The sequence below is a fragment of the Fukomys damarensis genome, unplaced genomic scaffold, assembly GCF_012274545.1.
Source record: "Fukomys damarensis isolate Sample0158 unplaced genomic scaffold, DMR_v1.0_HiC HiC_scaffold_31, whole genome shotgun sequence".
Lineage (NCBI taxonomy): Eukaryota > Metazoa > Chordata > Mammalia > Rodentia > Bathyergidae > Fukomys > Fukomys damarensis.
Window position 1 is genome coordinate 3193601 of NW_022900943.1, and position 12790 is coordinate 3206390.

General features: G+C 32.7%; 1 protein-coding gene across 1 annotated transcript in view; it reads right to left on the reverse strand.

Annotated features, from left to right (window-relative positions):
• Cntln (centlein) overlaps positions 1-12790 on the reverse strand; it is a 285607-nt gene that overhangs the window by 146119 nt on the left and 126698 nt on the right. The window contains exons 9-12 of the mRNA XM_033757653.1: positions 11982-12158; positions 10170-10295; positions 1661-1782; positions 200-319 (exon numbers count right to left, since the gene is read on the reverse strand). Of these exons, the coding sequence (XP_033613544.1) occupies positions 200-319; positions 1661-1782; positions 10170-10295; positions 11982-12158 (545 nt within the window). The remainder of the gene's footprint in view (positions 1-199; positions 320-1660; positions 1783-10169; positions 10296-11981; positions 12159-12790) is intronic.

The window sequence follows — 12790 nt, forward strand, 5'->3', positions numbered from 1 at the left end:
TATATATGAAGAGAGAGAGGAGAGAAGAGAGGAGCAAAGGAGAGGGAGAGAAAGGGTGTTAGTCTTTTTGATTGGTATTACTTTTACTGCGCCCCAAAAAGATTATTTTATCTTTATAGTTTCATAAGGTATTTTTCTAATGGCCTTTAAGCCACAAGAATTTATCCCAAATGCGTATTTAAGCCCTTGTTAAACTCACTTTTGAATCATTAGCTCCTGGTTCTCCCTCTTGAAATAAGCCAGTTCGTTCCATACAGCATCAGAGTCTTCTTGTTGAAGTTGTTGAGGATCTGCTCTCTGTATTTTTCTGATATCAGTCCTATTTTTAAAATGGAGTTGTTTTATTCCTGATTTGTCCATTCCTTAAAATTCAAAAATATCTATGCACCAAATTTTGTCCCATTTTTAATTCAAGCTCACTAATTAGTAGCTGAACTGCTCAAAACCTAAGCATACAAAAATTAAAATTCTATACCATAATTTCTAAAGATAAAATGTTACCACAGAAAACAAACTTTTAAGCAGACACATGAAATTGTTAGGTTTCTCTCATTCCACCTAGAACGGCAGTAATAAAACACAGATTATAGAATTATAACATTCTCCAAAAAAAGACTAGAAGCAATTATCTAACTGCCATCCAGTCTGAAGGTGGTACAGAGGCTCTACCCTCAGAGCACACTATTACTAGTGAATGACGTCTGAAAGTACATTTCACTTTTGCAATGATTACTGTAAAGTTAAGAGAGCAGAAGCTATGGCTAAGACAAGCTGTTTTATCACTGCTTTACTGACATACAATATGTAGTACTTCCTGTTTATCAAAGGAAAACAAATTATGTGACAATTACCTGTATCTCTAAGTGATGCCAGTGCCCTTCACACTTACACTTTTTTTCTGTACATAAAACAAACTCCTCATTTTTATTTTTTAAAAGTGCTGTACTGGCCCACCTTGAAACAGTATTTCTCTACAGAACAGACCAATGTGTGTAATCAATATTGCCCTAAGGATCCATCCTGAAAGATGAGAGTGCAGTAGGTTTTCTGTACTCATCCAGTCCTTTGCCCTTTGTTGATACTGTTAACAAGGGAGCCACTTACGACTAACGGAGATCTAAACACCTGTTCAGAGCAACTGAGCTGAGACTGCAATTCATGCAGAGAAGCTGGGAACAAACTGATGGGATAGTAAAGGCCTTCAAATCGCATGCTAGGTTGAAATAGTTTTAAGACTTTTAACTATATATGTGAATTTTATTTTTCTCTTGTTTTTCAGTTAAAATATACATACTTTTTCAGTCATAAACATTTTAAACACCAGTATTTTATTTATTTAAAAATAGCTTTTCAATCAGAGTGTATCAGCTAATTTTTCTTTAAAAAATATACTTTTATTAAGCTATTCTATTGAGAATGAAAATGTGTACAATTCACACTCACTGTTAATGACATCTGCAAATCATAGTAAAATCTATAGTTATGGCTAGCATATTTTGCTGTTTTCATTTGTTATGTTCACCATTTTAAAATTCATAGTAAAAATATGACTAGCAAATAATTTCTTTAAAACTAAACAAAAGCCATTAAAACACCTATATAATGTTACTCCGTTCCATTGAATATTTAGGGAAATGTCTTTATGAGCTTTGTAACTCACATGCCACTGCCTTCTTCCCACTGTTTTAATTGCTCTTTTACTGCTCTGTAGTTGGTCTGTAACATCTGTAGTCTTTCTTTGCGTTTTTCATGGGCTTCTCTTAGCTCATCATTTTCTTGGCTCTATAGAACACAAAAAAAGCAAGTATACAACTTTGAAGAAAGCATAGTATTGGTATAACATTTCAAATAAAAAGTTACTCATCTAAATGAGAAATTTGAAAAAAAATAGTATGTAAACATGAATGCACCTGTAACATTTATGCAGTCAACAGAAAGGAAAGAATTCCTCAAGTCACAGAACAGGTATGCTTGATAAATTCAACCTACTCACTGTATTTTTTAAAAACCTGCTTATACAATTTCAAAATTTTGCTATCTGTTTCATTCCTTTCTCTTTTGTTAATTTCTATGCATACAAATATTGATAAGCCTATTTTATGATATCTAATTTATCTCTTTTCACCAACACAAGGATATATCCATACATAAAGGGTGACTCTTTCATAAAAATGTAAGGCTATTAATCAGAGTGAGACCAATCCTCCAGGCCATGTATTCAGGATAAATACGCAACAAAGCAAAAACAATTACACAAAAGGAAGAAAGTGAACCTAGATCTATATGAAAAGTAGCCAAATTTCATCTTGAGAAGTTGTACACGAAGAACTGACAGAGGAGAAATAGGACTACTATTACAATCTTAAATAAATCATAATAGAATGTCTGAAAATGTCTTTGTTGTCCCAACACTTAGCTTGAAAAATTATACTCAATTACTTCTAAATATATAGCACATAAGGTAAATTTTCATTAGATGTAACCATAAACAAACTTACAAAGGCCAAATTCTTAGCCCTCAAGAGATCTATTTATATTAATTATGAACTGTTTCTCTAAGTAAAACTTGTAATTTCTTGAGTTTTTCTATCATGAGAATTTCAATTTTTAAAAAACTGTTGTTATTCATACTTCTATGACTGTACTTATTTTGTTGTTGTTGTTGTTTTGTGTGTGTGTGTGTGTGTTGTTGTTGTTGTTGTTGTTGTTGTTGTTTTGGTTACCCGGGATCATACTCAGGACCTTGCACTTGCAAGGCAGGTGGCAGAATCACTGAGCTAAAATCCCAGTCCTGTACCTATAAGTTTTTTTGCTGGAAGAAACATAAGTCTATAAACATATAAGGTTTGTCTTGTTAGTGGTATAATCTTAAGACACTTTTAAAATTACTTAATTTATTCTCTTGTAAAATATGGAAAAGAAAACAACAGCTAAAATATGTAGAAGGCCTAGCACTGTGCCTGTCCTAAAGAAGCACAAAGCAAAATTTAGCTTCTTCATTATCTGCCTCCCTAACACTAACTTCTAGAAATCACTGTTTTCTTGACTATTTACCTGTAATCTGAATAGTAAAATAATACTCTATATAGAGTATGTATTCCACCACATTTCTGTCTGTTTCAGCAGTACGGGTATTCTGTCATTCTACTGTGCATATATTTCTAGTAAAATTCTCGTAGTTATGAAGATGTACTTGAGTCTTAGTGTATTAAAAAGTTTGAAAATGTGCTAAAAATGTGCTTGGTGAAAAAGGCATTCAGAAGACAGGCATTCAGAATAAATGTCTCCTCTAAAAAGTCTTAGAAAATATGCAAAATCACAGATGCAGCAAAGTTGCTAAAAAGTATTATGGTTAAATATATGAAGTAGAAGTAAAAATCAGAAAAATCCAGGTTCTGTTTTGTTCTTCTGGACTAAAAAACACTGTAAGAAGAAATATGAAGTGTTCCAAAAAAGTCTAAACCTTGGTGCCCCAGGTTAAAAGTTATTTTGAGAAAGCATTTAAATTGTGTGTTTCAGTTTTTCCAGCTTCAAAATATAATGTATTTATATCTCTCCATTTAAGGTATAAAGAATGATTTTAATTTAAACTAGACTTTTTCATATTAAGTGTGATAAACAATCTAAATATCACTTCACTCCTTTGAACTATAAAGGCTCTAATTTTATATTTGTGAAATAAATGAATAATTTAGATGACTAGAAGCCCAACAACAATGTTTATATCTTGTTTTAGATGTCAAAGGTACTGTAATTATTTTATGGGATTCCTTAAGAATTAAAAGATTCACCAGGATTTTTAAAGGATGAATTAGAAATTTACTAAATTTGAGTCATATGTAGGAAAATGGATGTACCTTGACAACGTAAGTGAAACAAATTAGAAACACAAAATTATATACTGTATGGTTTCTCCTCTATGAGAAACCCAAAGCTCAAATAAAGAGCAAAATGAAAGACATATAAAAGGAAACTAAGAAACAGAATTACTACAAATGGGAAGGGAACCGGGAACTGGAGGGAGAGGGGAAAGGGGACGCAGAAAGAATGAAAATGTGTCATGTATACATATACCAAATGCCACAATAAAGTTGTCAATATGTAGCATAAACATGTACTAATGCCTTCTTAAAAGACGAAATTTGCAGATCATATTAGGAGAGTCATGAAGAAACACAATTTTAAACACATAAACTAAAATGATTATGTTAAAGACTTCTACAATAGCTTGCTGTGATTATTTCCAAGGAATCAAAGCTCTTCTCCATAAATTTGTTTTACAATGGATTTCTAGAAAACTATTACTTCCAAACCCAGATTCTACATTACAATCATAGGACAAACTGAGTTACTTTTTAATATTGACATAATTTTAATATTTTTAGTATTACTTTGGCTACATCAATCATTGATTTTTATACCAACTATTTTGTCTAATTCTCAAATACAAAGAAATTTTATTATGCCAGTAAGCCCAAAACTAAGACTTAATAAAAATCCTGAATCCCATTAATCACTTATGATACACTATATCCTGTACTAGGAATAATAAATAATCAAAGCACGAAATGTTGCCCCTTCTGATTCCTAACTCTTCAGTGTAGAATGTTCAATATTAGCAAATGGTTATGGTTTTCATACAGTCATTCAAGTAAGTAGCTCTATTAAGTAATGATTATACTAAAACACTTTTATAGATGAGCTTTCTGCTTGAATTTTACTTACCTCTTATATCTAACCCTAGAGTATTTATGTAATTCTTATATAAATATTAAAATCTGGAACTAGAGATTACTTACAAATAAACTTGATAGATATAATGTATAATAATAAGTCTTTTTAATTGCAGTTTCATCTATCTATCTATATATATGCTTTGAGAATGCTGGTATCAAAGTATAATTAATGTAGGAAATTAGCCCTAGATACTATTGTTCCTTTGTTCTACTTCAGAAATAGACAGTAAAATAAGCAAAATGTAAATATGACAGACTTCACAAAACCATATTTTAATAATGTAAGAACAGATATCTGCTGAAGTCATCTTTCAAAAGTTGGTCAACTCAAAAGAAATACTTTTAAAGAATAAGCAAAGTATGTTTTTTTATAACCTTCTCACACATACAGGCTAACTGTGGTTTGAATTATGATTCTATAAGTCTCAACTGCTATACAGCAGCCAATACAAAATAGTGCTTTATTTGAGAAATATTATAATAAAAAACCTTTTAATAAAATCAATATAAGGACAGGTAAATATGTGTTTTATATCACTACTATGGTATTTTCTAAAAGAATACATACAAAAATATTCCATGAGAAGCCACTGAATGGCATCTTTATTCAATAAAATCTTCACTGATTATCTTTTATGGATTTTTAATTAAAAGAGCTCAACTAGAGGCTCTAACTTCTAACAAGTCTGAATGTTTAAAACATTAAAAGTAAAAAATTATATCCACTTCTTTCCTCAAAGATATCTGCACATTATATTTCTGAATCCATAAGAACAGAAATGATTCTTGATCTAAACTTCTGGTTTGGTCAACAGCACTTTGATGAGAGGAAGGGGAATTAGGAGAATAAGTTCTGTGTATAAAGCAGAAACTCCCTCTCTTGGGAACAATATTAAGGTTTAAGAAAAGTGGGCAAAAGTAAAATTCAGTAAAATGCCAAGGATTCTACTATGGAATATATAAAGTTTATATATAATCTTAGAGCACTGAAAAAAAGAGACATTAATTGTACTCAACAGGCAGATTAATGCCAAGGATTCTACTATGGAATATATAAAGTTTATATATAATCTTAGAGCACTGAAAAAAAGAGACATTAATTGTACTCAACAGGCAGATTAATGTCATTAAATGGCACTAAAAAGTGTCAATGGAATCAAGTTGAAGAGATGCATGGCACTGACTTCAAAAATTGGAAGAATATCATTGGGTTCTCTGATGCACAGGTTTCCCTATTTTATTTTACAAATTATTTCTCTTACAACAGATTCCATTTTTTCCATACTAGTTTATTATGTTATTGATCACCCATTTTAAAATACATACAGCTGGGCTGGGGATTTAGCTGGGGATTTTGCCTGCCTTGCAAGCACAAGGACCCGAGTTCGATCTCCAGTACCAAAAATAAATAAATAAAATAAATAAATAAATAAAATAAAATACATACAGCTACCCACAAAAGCAGAGCAAGATAATGTGTTAATATCCACACAAAATTCACGACTAACATTCAAATAATTTCATACATATAACTTACTGCTGCTCTGACACTGAACAGTGGTGGTGAACCTGTGCTGCTGCGGGCTATTTGTATCGTCGAAAGCTCAGAAAGGCTTGCCATCACTGACACCAACGTATCAAAGTGTGGATACATATGTCCCAACTGGACACTGCTGAAATGCATTAGTCCCTCCAACTTTAATTCACCTAAATGATCAACTTTTGACCCTAAAGATACCTATGGTGCCACAGAACATGTGTTTTCTCTTTAGTGTTCCCTATGGTATCTTCCATGGAACAACAACCTCTCGTGAAATACTAATAGGTATAATATTACCAAATAAATCTGGGAAGAGATGTCTCTGCTTTTTCATAGATTCACAAATGCACAGGCAAATGTTAATGGCTCACAAAAAGGAATATTTTTAATCCATTGTTTATAATAATCATTTCACCGGGGAAGGTCTTTTGTGCACCATGCTATTACTAGTTTCAGGTACAGCAGTGTTCTACAGAAAGCAAAGATCATGACAAAACTTCAACATGAATTAGTGGTGAATAGTCTACAAAAAAAGCACCAAAGTTAAGAAATACATTTTCAAATTCAAAGAACTTATGGGATTAACTGTGCATCCCTTCTTCCCAGAAAAAATGTAGAGTCCTAACCCTTGCTAACTCAGAATGTGATCCCATTCAAATAGGTTCTTACAAAGGTAATCAAGTTAAGCTGGGGTATTAGGTGGGCCCTAATCACGTATGACTAATGTCCTCATAAGAAGTAGAAATTCAGACATGGGAGAGAGACATGCATAGAGGAAGACAATGTGGACAATGCCATCTATAAGGAAATATCTGAGGCTACAAGAAGCTAAGAGAGGAATGGAACTGATCCTCCCTCATGGCTCAGAAGAAACCAGCCCTGCGCTTTCATTTTAAACTCCTCGGGCCTCATAATTTGAGACAATGAATTTCTGTACTCAGCATCCAGCATGTGGTTCTCCTTTGCAACAGCCCTAGAAACTCACACAGACATGTCATTGTCATCACTGCCATCGTCATCATCTCCACTGCCTGTCATGCTGGAGATCAAATCCAGGGCTTCGCGATGCTAAACGTGGGTTCTACCCCTGGGCCACAGCCTCAGTTTCAGAATACTATTATCTACTTTATACTTACATGCACTTGAGGAATACCAACAATATTAATATAGTACTATACTAATGAATTGATATCGTACTTCATAATTATTAGTAATTAGTATTATATTAATATAGTACTATATTAATATTATAGCAAAATAAAGGGGATTGTAGAACAAGGTCTTCTACCACCACTAAATATGTTATCCTTACTAAAATTAAAAACTGCAAATTTTAAAGTACTACGGGCTCAATCACTCTCCTTGGAATTGCTTTAATATACAGATTTTGTCTTCCTACTTCTTTTCCTAAATGTCCTTGACTGTAGTGCATGTTTCTTCCTTAAAATAAGGAATGTACTAAATGATGAAATACAAAGACAAATTCTGCTCCCATTTTCATCTTGTACATCTAGAGAAGTTAACATAAATTTGAAATTTATCATGATCACCAATTGACTTAAAACTTGAAGATAGAAAATAATTTTAATTAGTGAAAAATAATTTTATTCTGAAAGTAAAATTGGAGATTCACTCAGAAAGCTGTTGCCAGGAAAAAATGAATCAGCAAATAAATTGGTATAATCCTTTTGACTTTTTTGACTCTTTTTTTTGTTTGTGTTTTGAGACAGGGTCTCACTACGTAGTTGAGACTGACCTGGAACTCACTATGTAGCCCAGGCTGGTCTCGAACTCACAGCAATCCTCCTGACTCAGCCTCCAGAGTGCTGGGATTACAGGTGTGCACCACCACACCCGGCTTGAGCCTATTTTCAAAAAGAAATTTAAGAAATTAGATCTAAAATGTCTTTGAACTGTTCTTCTCTTTCCTGACAAAAGTAATGTACTGCTAAGGATTTGCAGATCTCTGGAAGTGAAATGGTAAAAAGCTTCTATTATTAAGTTGTATATGTGATAGTCTTATGTGTCAATTTGACTGCCCAGATTTGCTTAAACATCATGTGTTTTTATGGATGAAATGACTATTTTAATCAGTGGACAGAGGGCTATGGTTTGGATATGGGTTCACTATGGGCAAGGTTGGGGGCAAGGTTCGTGCACAGAAATTTAATCCCCCTTGTGAAGTACTGAGAGGGTGGAAATTTGATCTGACTAAGGTGTTTAGAGACTGGGGCCTTTGAGAAGATTAAAATCAGACAAGATTATTAAGGGCAGAGTTTCATGATTAAATCCTGGTGGCTTTATAAAACGAGAGACACAGACAGAGGAGTTGATGTACGTTCACTCTGTCTTTTGTCTTGCACTGCTTCAGGGCTCTGTCAGAAAGAAGGCTGTTACCCGATGTGGCAGCCCCGTCTCCATCCTGTACTTTCAGAACCATGACCAAAAGTAAAAATCTTTTCTTTATAACTTACCCATTCACTGGGACTGTGTTATTACAAAAAAAACAGACTAAAGCAGACTGCCCTCCCCAATGCAGATGAACTTCAACCAGTCTACTGAAAGCCGGTATAGAATAAAAGCTGAGTCAAACGAGATTTCTTTCTCTCTGCCTTCAAGCTGGGATATAGGTCTTCTCTTGCCTTTGAACTGAAACTCAAGCTTGAACTTGGATTTGGATATAACAACATCAGCTCTCATGGTTCTGCAGCCTTTGCACTCAGGCTGGAACTGTAACATCAGCTCTTCTGGGTATCTAGCTTCCTAGTTCTAGACCTTTGACTCTGTCTGAATAATTTTGTGAGTGAATTCCCTACACTAAATCTCACCTTAATATACAGAGATAGAAGAGATACTGGATTTAAAGAAACACATATGGCTAACTGTATCACGAAACCATATCTTGTTCTAATATGTAAGTCAATATTTTGTCTCTCTAAGAATTACCTATACTACATGACAAAGAATCTAAGTCTTAGGGCTAGGAATATGGCTCAGTGGTTGAGGCCTTGCTCAGCATGTGCAAAGTCCTGGATTCAACTCTTAGCCCTTTATACTCTAGTACTATATAAAGCATTGCCAAACCATTGTCAATCAATTGTATGACTGAAACTCAAATAAAGCAGGACTTTGGGTAACTGTGAATGAAGAATGAAAAAATTTCCATTTTACAGTCAGAGGTGAAAGAGGCCATAAGAAGTTCAGAACATAGCTCAGAGGCAGCGCACTTGCCTAGCAAGTACAAGGCCCTGGGTTCCATACCCTGCACCACAAACAAAAAATTAGGTTAAAAAGAAAATCAATATAGCCACATAAAGTTGGCTCAATATGCAAGAACACCTTTCCCTGATAAGGAGAATTCAAAGTAAAAATTAGCCTAAATTCTCTCAAATTCAAGCAGCTAAGATATATACTTCTAAAATCAGGGTAGAATGTCACCCAAATTTCAAATGTTCTGATACAAATTCAGATATGTTAAAAATTAGATATATTTATTTGCTTTATGTAATTTTTATATAAAGGATAATTTTATCCTTTTATATATAGGTGACCTAAGCTATTAGGGGTTTTAACTCACTTTTATTTTCACCTATTTATCATATACAGTATAAAGAACAAAAAATACTTTATTTGCTGTAGTTCTTATTTTGTTTCTGAGAATGTATAAAAAAATTTATTCCCAATCTTAAACCAAAGTATTCCCAAATACTCTTAAAGTAATGAATATTTAGTTTTCAGGTAGTAGATATGTTTTACTCTATTACAATCCCATGTAATCTTAAAAACAAGATCAATTGATTATGTTTCCATCTAGGTAATTAAAGTCAGGAAAGAAAAATGACAAATGTGTTATCTTTGTGTGCTTACTGCTGCAGGAATGCTCTGACAGTCACCTTTATCTGTAGCACCTTCTCTAAGCTTTCAATCTTCCTCTCAGCTTTCCTCAGCTTCCTTAGCTCCTCCGAGTCTCTGAAAGAGCTCTTTGGGGACAAAGACCTTGAACGTTTCACAGGTGGTTCCTTGAGAATAAAACAAGGACACAGTTGAACTAGCTGAAACACTAGATTATGAAAGACATGCAAAATTAAAGAATAAGTAATTTTGAATACTAATAATGAATTATAAAAAAAATCCTGCATGGAATACCAGAGAAATAACAAGCAGAATTACCACAGCTCTACCACTAAAGGTTTCTCTGTGACTCCTTAATGAGAATATTCATTTACATTTACATTGTTTCTTTCAGAATAATGATGTCCCATTAGGGAAGACTAAAGGGTTATAGACTCAAAAATGCAAGAAACCTCATTACAAAGGAGGGGATAGAGGCTGGTCTAATTGCTCTATGAGGGTCCAAGGTTACACTTGATAGGACAACCAGAAACAAGAGGGAAAGGATTTTTTCCCCTTTGAAATAGTTTAACACACTGTGAAGTTGAAGGAACAATATGCTTGAGGAATATAAATACAACAGACAGTAGATCTTATACCATAATGACCATATGGTCATTAACTATAATGTGGTTAACTAGAGACCAGAATGTGTGTTTATATTATGTACAGCTTCATACACCAATCTGGAGAAGGAAAATGTGAAAGCAACTATTAAGCTGGGCAACACAATGTACATCCTTACTGCATGTCCTTACAGAAAAGAAGTATTTGTTCAAAATATGCCTCCCTTTTTCTTGACTTTTATTAAAAGCAGTAAAACATCAAAGTAGTACATTTTTAAAATTCTGAACACAGCAACCTTATATTTCCTTCAGCAACCAAATTATATCCTGTAATGTTATATTTCAATTTTGAAATGTTTTCTTTTATTTAAATAAAGCTTGTGAAACTACAAAGTGGCAAGAAATAGTTAATATGTTTTAATAAAAAAACACAATCCTCTGAAAATTACTAATAATAGTATAGGAAATAATAACATTAGGGTATAAAAGTACCAAGGAAACATGAATCTAATTTTCAATTGTTCCTTTATTGATATTTCAGTTTGCTCAAAGGAAAAAATGGAAAAAATGAAAAACAATTATCTTGAAAACAGTTTTTCACATATAAAATACATTCTCTATTTCTGATATAAACAGTGTAAGAAAAATACATCTACAAATCATTACAGAAATGTTATTTGAACTTACATAACAATATTATATTTAAAATGATACCACGGAATTTTTACATAATATTCTTCAGAATCTTCTGCAGCATACCACAGATGATTCTTTGCTATCATACCCCTTTTAATCTGTACAATATGTGTATGAATTAATATTGAAATCCATTTAATATTTTATATTCCATAGGACAATTTAAATTTTATATTGGAATGAACTAGAACACTATTTTTATTAGAAAATTAAGTAAATGACCAATAACATTTTTAAGTGAATGTTTAAGAGCAATAACTATATCAAATAGATGAGTTACTCATTAAAATATTTTATAAAAAATTAGTTTACTGGCAAAACAGGTATACTAGTAACAAATACACTCAATTAATTAATTTCAGAAAACATTATTTGGTCTTTAAAAAGGGGAAAATTTCCACTCTTAGGAGTTATTTTACCAAAAATTTGGAACAGATTTTTTAATTCCCAGAAATGTAAGCAGAGTAAATGTCACTGTTTTTTTTTTCAACTTCATCTCTTGCTTTGCCAGCCTTATCCTGACAAATTTAAAACATGATAAAATGTCCCTACCTTATATTTCCCTTCAGCACTTGTCATGATGCTCTTCTCTGAGGAGCTCTTGTTGGCAGATCTGTTCTCAGACAGCTTTTCATTTGCTTTTTTCAGTTTCTCCTGTAAATACTCAATTTCAGACTTCTGTGAGACCATTAATGTTTCCAAGCTTGATAATGATGGGTGTTGAGATACCTGTTTTTAAAAGTATAACTGTATATGTTTGTATGTCATACTAGTTTAAAATATATGCAAATATTTATATAGATTATATAAATCATCAGTAATCAGGGAAAATTTATTTTAACAATAAACTATAAATTACAGAGGCTAAGAGCATATCTCTCAGCAAATATCTGTATTTATCTATGCAAATCTTTATATAGACTGTATATCAGGGGAAAACTTTCATTTTAGCAATAAGCTACAAATTACAGGGGCTGGGAGCATGGCTCGGTGGTAGGGCACATGCACGGCATAACAAGGCCCTGGGTTCAAATTCCAAGGACTACATATGTTTGTTTATATGACGGTTACACACCAACAAGGGCAAATACCACCTGTATCCATACTCTTTGCTTTTTGGTAAGACAGCAGATTTTTTTCTATTTCTTGTCTATAATTTTTGTGTATGCTTCGATTTGTACTATTACACTTTCCTCATATATAAATCATCCGATTTATTTCCCAGTCATTATTCTATCATACAACTAAGCATTTTCTTCAAAGTACTGTTTTATTGTATTATCAGTTTATGCTGCTTAATCCTCTACTTTATTTTGAACATTACAGTACTGTAAGCATTTTACTTCCCATAAATCTAAATG